This window comes from Arachis ipaensis, chromosome B05 (genome assembly GCF_000816755.2).
Source record: "Arachis ipaensis cultivar K30076 chromosome B05, Araip1.1, whole genome shotgun sequence".
In the NCBI taxonomy this organism is placed as follows: Eukaryota; Viridiplantae; Streptophyta; class Magnoliopsida; order Fabales; family Fabaceae; genus Arachis; species Arachis ipaensis.
This window is the reverse complement of record NC_029789.2, coordinates 66995695-67001719: the sequence shown is the minus strand read 5'-3', so window position 1 is coordinate 67001719 and position 6025 is coordinate 66995695. Positions and strand designations below refer to the sequence as shown.

The 6025-nt window shown below is 35.9% G+C and overlaps 2 protein-coding genes across 6 annotated transcripts in view; both read left to right on the top strand.

The window, feature by feature from the left end:
• LOC107640689 overlaps positions 1–5696 on the top strand; it is a 15836-nt gene extending 10140 nt beyond the window's left edge. The window contains exons 6-7 of one of the 3 annotated variants that reach the window (XM_021123986.1): positions 4674–4838; positions 5337–5696. In XM_021123986.1, the coding sequence (XP_020979645.1) occupies positions 4674–4836 (163 nt within the window). In that variant the 3' untranslated portion in view covers positions 4837–4838; positions 5337–5696. Of the gene's footprint in view, positions 1–4433; positions 4585–4673; positions 4839–5336 lie in introns of those variants that run through there. The other 2 variants (XR_002363041.1, XM_016344192.2) reach the window with 2 other exon arrangements.
• Positions 1933–4419, top strand: LOC107640690. 3 transcript variants are annotated; one of them, XR_002363042.1, is made up of 3 exons: positions 1933–2496; positions 2934–3218; positions 4060–4146. XR_002363042.1 is itself a non-coding variant. In XM_021123988.1 (3 exons), exons 1-3 carry the CDS (start codon positions 2293–2295, stop codon positions 4184–4186), a joined length of 423 nt encoding a protein of 140 aa, XP_020979647.1. In that variant the 5' UTR covers positions 1933–2292; the 3' UTR covers positions 4187–4419. The 3 variants fall into 3 exon arrangements, 2 of the variants coding, with proteins under 2 accessions (XP_020979647.1, XP_020979648.1); XM_021123988.1 differs by lacking the exon at positions 2934–3218 and adding an exon at positions 3751–3842 and having other exon boundaries at positions 4060–4419; XM_021123989.1 differs by lacking the exon at positions 2934–3218 and having other exon boundaries at positions 1934–2496; positions 4060–4180.

Sequence of the window (6025 nt, the reverse complement as noted above, 5' to 3'; positions counted from 1 at the left end):
TTTGAATTTTTTTCACATAATTTATAAATTGATTTTATAGAATTTAATTTCACATAAATTATGTTAAGACTTAAAAAAATATATATACACGTAGTGCTAATACAAATTAATGTAGAAGAAAGAAACAAACAATGCAATAGAGGAGTAAAAGAAGAGGAATAAAAGAAGAGGGGAGAGAAAAGGTTGAAAATAGGGATGACAACGGGTCTCCATGGGGCGGGGCCCGCCCCCTGCCCCCCACCTCCAGAAACCCTTCCCGTCCCCGCCCCATCTCCGTGACGGGTAACGGGGACCCCGTCCCCGCCGGATATTAGGATATCCGCGGGATTTGGAGGAATTGAAGAAACAAATAAGAAAAAAATTTAAAAAGAAAAAAAAATCCAGTAAACAACAACAATTTCACAAAAATCTCATAATTATGATTCAATTTTGCAATAAAAAACTAAAAATCCAAACTTTAATTCCAATTTTATAGTAATAGAATCTAACTCTTATTTAAATTTATCAATTAACAAAATCCAGAACCTAAACATAAACCCAATTTCACATTAATATAATCAAAATCCTAAATCTAAACCCAATTCACATAAATAGATGTCCCAATTTCATATCAATTTCAACAATTAAAAATCAAAACAAATGTTAAAACCAGTTTAATCAATTAACAAAAACATCCAACTTATTGCAAGGTGGCCGACCACGGAGACAAAGCATAGTCATCATCATCTTCGCTGAGCAGAGGCGATGCAGAGTCGTGGTGGGAGAGGTGTCATCGGCGTCGTGGAGCAAAAGCGTTGTTGGAGGAAGCTTGTCATCAACGTCGCAGATCTGAGGCTTTGTTGCAAAGCAGAGGTGGAGGCGGCGGTGAAGCTTGCAGCAAGCAGTGAGCAAAGCAGTGAGAAGAAGAGTGAGCGGTGACAGCGATGGAAGAAGGTGAGCGATGGCAGCGACGGAGGAAAGTGAGCGGCGGTAGTGACAGAAGAAGGTGAGAGACTGAGAGTGAGAACGCAGAGATTGAGTGAGAGTGAGAGTGTGAGAGAGTGAGAGAGGCTCATGTGAGAGAGTGAGAGAGCGGCGCAGGGATAATGGTTTGAGGGGTTAGGGTTTCATCAAAGTTATATATATATATGAGGGTTATTTTTGTAATTTTACAATCACGGGTAATAAACGGATACCCACGGGACGGGGGCCTCTCCCCTGCCCCCGCCCCATTTATTATACGGGTACCCGTACCCGCCCCCCACAGGGAAAAAATGTCTCCCAAACCTGCTCTCCGGTGGGTAAATTTCCGCGAATATTCGGGCCGGGGATTTTTACCATCCCTAGTTGAAAACATTAATGAGTGTGTTTTAGAATTAACGGTTCTTTTTAATAATTAAATCTTTCTAACGGTTTTTTAGAATAATTTCCCTAAAACGAAACATAAAAGAAGTTGGAAAAAAAATCAGTAGTTTTTTTGTAACTTTGTTAGAGACTTAATTATAAGCATTTTTATTTTCCTAATATTTTTCAAAATATATAATTCAACAATTTGAGAGCAATGTTATCACTTTTTAATTACAAAAATATTGTTTATGTATTATATATTATATTCAAATTACCCAATATTTTTTAAAAACATAATTAAGTAACTTATGATTGAGATTTGAGAGTAATATCATCACTTCTAATTCAAAATATAGCCCATCTATTATATATTATTTTCAAATTACATGTAATATAAATATTCTTACTATAAAAAAACAAAATAACGAGAAAAGAGAGCAATTTTAAATTACATAAGAAAAAATTACAATATAAAATTGAAGGTAGTGATATTACTTTCCCTTATGATAATTAATTATTTACGCTTTCAATGTGTTTAAAATTACATAAAAATCACGTAAAAAGAAAAAGTTTAAATGATGAGAAGAATTAATAATGATGAAAAAAGAAGCAAAAGGAGGAAAAATGTTTTTATTTTTTGCCCCGTTCTCTTTCTTGAGTCTTTTTCTTTCTATCTGAATCTGCCCCGATTCGGCGGATAGGTTTTCATTTCATCTTACTCTCTCCTCCTCTTCTGTGTCTCCACATCCAATCCAAGCAACTAAGAAGGCAGCACCACCGAGGGTTTTTTCCTTCTCTGTTCTCTCTCTTCTCTCTCTCAGCCTTCGCATCTCACATCGGTTTTTTCTGAATGTGACTCAGATTCATTCACTTCTCCTCACTCAATTTTAGGGCTTTTCTTCTCTCTCCTCCCCCAAAACCCTCACTGTCACCATTCGATTCGCTCTTCAATTCCTCGATCTCACCATGGAGGCTCGAGATTCGTCCACTTCGCCGTCCTCCACCGCCGCCAACCGTGACGCCTCCTCCGTCACAGATGCCGACGATGCCGTCTTCACTGTCGCCGTCGCCCTCGCCAAGGATGCTGCCTTGCATTTTCAGTCTGGCAAGTTCGCTGAGTGCGTCGACGTCTTGAACCAGCTCTTGCAGAAGAAGCAAGACGATCCCAAGGTAGAGTGAATCACTCCTCTTTCCTTTTTTTGTCCATTTCCTATGTATTATCGATGCTGATGCCGCTGAAGTGTTCTCGATTTTATCACTTCCGTGTTACCATTCTATGTGACAAATTCTTGGTGCTTCTAGGCGTTTATTTATTTTATCGATGCTCGATTCTTGTTCTTGTTGCTATCTGTGTTCTGGATTTGATTGTAATTGCGATGCTTCAGCTGATTGATTTGTTGCTTAGATTTTTGTTTCCGTGGAGAGGTGAATCGCGGTTTTGGTACCCTCAGTGAGTGGTAGATAATAGTGAGTCTTGCCTTATGTGGATGGAAATGTGAGTGTGATTTGGTTGAACTGGTTTATATGAAATTCTATGGGTGCCTTAAGTGAAGTATAGACAGTAAGCTCTCGGGATGAAGCTTATTTGGCTGTAAATTTGAATGCAGATGGTTTGAACTGGTATTTGTGGGTTAGATGAGGTAGCCAGTGTCTGAGTAGACTGGATAAGTTGCATTGAGCTGCTTTGGATGGATGCATGGCAAAATGCTGCCTTATGTGATGTAAGGAACCACTAATAAGTAAGAACATTGAACACAGGGTGAATCAACTGGTGAAGGTTCTTATATTTTCAGAGGAAAGTGGGAAACATGTGCTCTGAATCCTATATGGAACATTGAATTTTAATGAATGATTTTGCTGGAAGAGGAATTATGGGATCATTTTCTGTACATGTATGATCTTTTTCATTCCGATTCTTTTGCTTTTTTTAGTTTCGGTTTTGCTCTAGCATAGAGTGCGACCTGTTTAACAGTGGAAAAGAGATTACTTGTCGCATGTACAACTCTAGGTCAATTTTGTAGAGTAGATTGATCAATGATACTTAAATAAACTTACACATTAATCACAGAATCTTGTGTAAGCCATTGGTTAAGGCCTTGATCACTCTGACAGTTTTATTTTTCTGAACTGTTGAGATTGTAAAATAGTTGCAAACCTTATCATCTGTACAAGTATGTGTTCTTCAGTATCCCATGTTTCCGCCAATATCCCAGTTTTGTTCTTTGCAGTTTCATGAAACTAGATATGTTTTCTCTCTGAATATATATATATCACTTATTCCTTTATGCATTCACCTAATGGATTGGGTATAATGTATGAACTATGATTAATTTACATGAATAATAACACTGGAGTAAGTTATTCTGCAGAAGTGCCTTTGTGGTAGAAATAAAATCATCTTTATTTTTCTTCTTTCTTTTGTAGTTTTCTAGAAAGCATGAATTTAATGGTGCTGTCCGCATAGTGCATATCAAGCCTCCCATACAAGTTTACAAATTAAAGTGCTTGATTTTATGGTAATGTTTGTATTATGATAAAATTTGTCATCATCCATGTTCAAACCTTGCAAGCTTTGTGTTCGCAAATCCTTGATATGTCAAGTGGGCAAATCCTTGCAAGCTTTGTGTTCGCCCACCAATCTTTGCGTCTTTATGTTGGTTGTTGGGTATTTGTTGTGTAAGACAATTTTAGTACAAATCCTAATCTTCAAGATTTTGAATCCTAATATTTCAGGTACTTCATAATATTGCAATCACGGAATTCTTCCGTGATGGATGTTCAGACCCCAAAAAGTTGCTTGAAGTACTTAATGGCATCAAGGTATGCTAATCTAAAATTCATCTCTCTATCTCTCTCTTAAATTTCTGCAAAATGGAAGTTTTGCATCTTTTATTATTAATTTTTTTTTGTGCTTTATATTCGAGGGAAACCATTTCTTGCCTTCATTATTAGAAAATTGGAAATTGAATGCCATTGACACTGATAGAGAACCAATGGCAGGATTAAAATGCAGATAGACTTGGTTTCCTTCTCATTTAGACATGCTGTTTATGATAAATTGAGTTGCAGCTTGAAGCTTTGGTATGTACTTATTTATGAAACTTGTTTTGTTGACAGACATACACTTATAATTTGATATTTTTGTTGATGTGATTTTGTTATTTAAATTTCTCTAGGCCATGATTTGGTTCCATCTCCATGACTATGCAAAGATCAGTTTTGGAACCCCTCTTTCAAAATATTGAACCCATATATGAGGTACATCATATATCATATATTATTTAATGTTACTTGTTTTCAGAAGGTAGATTGATGTGTTCCTTTGTTTTACTCTATTTCTTGTTTAGGATCCTTTCACATCTTGCTAACTATAAGAGCATGTTGGAAGTCTTTGAAGCCGGTGGAGATTTTCATTCAAGAACTGCAATGAATATGTATCCGTATATTCGTGATGCAGTTAACGAGAAGCATTTGCTTCTGGTGAAGACAAACCCCCAATTCCACTTTTGAAGGTAAATCCACAGTTATTTAACCATCAGTTTCCTATAGTCATAAAGGATCTTTTGCATCATTTTTTTGTGCTACCACACTATATCAAATCATTTAGTTTGCTATTATACTTTCCCTTTCTCAATATTTGATTAATGAGAGTGGTTACAGACAGTGAAGGTCAGACACCACTACACTAGGTCGTGGATCATGGCCACATTAGTGTCACATAGTTGCTTATTAGCAAGAATGCTAATATTAGTGTCATGGTATTTCATATATTGCAATTCAAAACATTCTAATTTAAGTACTTAGTTTTAGAGGTATTGCCACTGTTTTTCTGGAATGGAAACATGATGGAAGTTAGCTTGAATGTTAAATTAAGTCGATATTCCTTATTGCAATAGTTGCTCTTAGTTTAGCATGTGCAGTAGAAGACCGTTCTATGCATTTTTAGTTATTTTCCGAATGCTGAATTTGAAATTTTACTTACGTTGTCGTGTGTTTTGTACTTTTATAAGGATAATGATGGACAAACACCATTGCATTACGCTTTTGTCTACAAGCAGGAAGTAATAGCTGAGTATTTAGTGAAGGATAATGCAGATACAGACTTGAAAGACAACGATGGTAGTTCCTCACGTGACATGTGAGATTTGAAGTGGAGGAGGAAAAGAAGAGATTTATGGAGTAGTAAGGTTCAGGGAAATATGTATAACTCAACTTTTATTCTTTTACCACTTTATAGGAGAGACATGTTTGAGGATGTTATTAATTTTTATAACTACTTTGGCTATAAGAAATTGATATAGCTAATTTGGTTTGGATTCTACTAATGTAATACTAATTTTTATTGATTAATTTTTAAAAAATAATATTCACATATTTTTGTTAATTTTTTTATTGTTTTTGGAGTGTATTAGAGTACATGTAAAAGTATATACTAGGATTTTTTTTAATTTGATAAGGATATAGCTATGCTTTTAAAGCGTAGCCATATGTAACTCTATTGGCACGTTTTTAAAGCTAGCCATATCTTGCTATTGGTACGCTTTAAAAGTGTAGCCGTATGTCTCGCTACTGGCACGCTTTAAAAGCGTAGCCATATGTAACTCTATTGGCACGCTTTAAAAGCGTACCCATATCTGACACATATGGCCACGCTTTTAAAGCGTGGCAATATTTAAAAGCGTGGCAAAAAATAAAGTAT

Excerpts from the sequence above, each read along its gene's own strand:
- LOC107640690 (XM_021123988.1), top strand. The coding sequence starts at position 2,293 with ATGGAGGCTCGAGATTCGTCCACTTCGCCGTCCTCCACCGCCGCCAAC. Across the intron at positions 2,497-3,750 it reads AGAAGCAAGACGATCCCAAG|TTTTCTAGAAAGCATGAATT; the intron begins GTAGAGTGAATC and ends TTTCTTTTGTAG. Across the intron at positions 3,843-4,059 it reads TTAAAGTGCTTGATTTTATG|GTACTTCATAATATTGCAAT; the intron begins GTAATGTTTGTA and ends CTAATATTTCAG.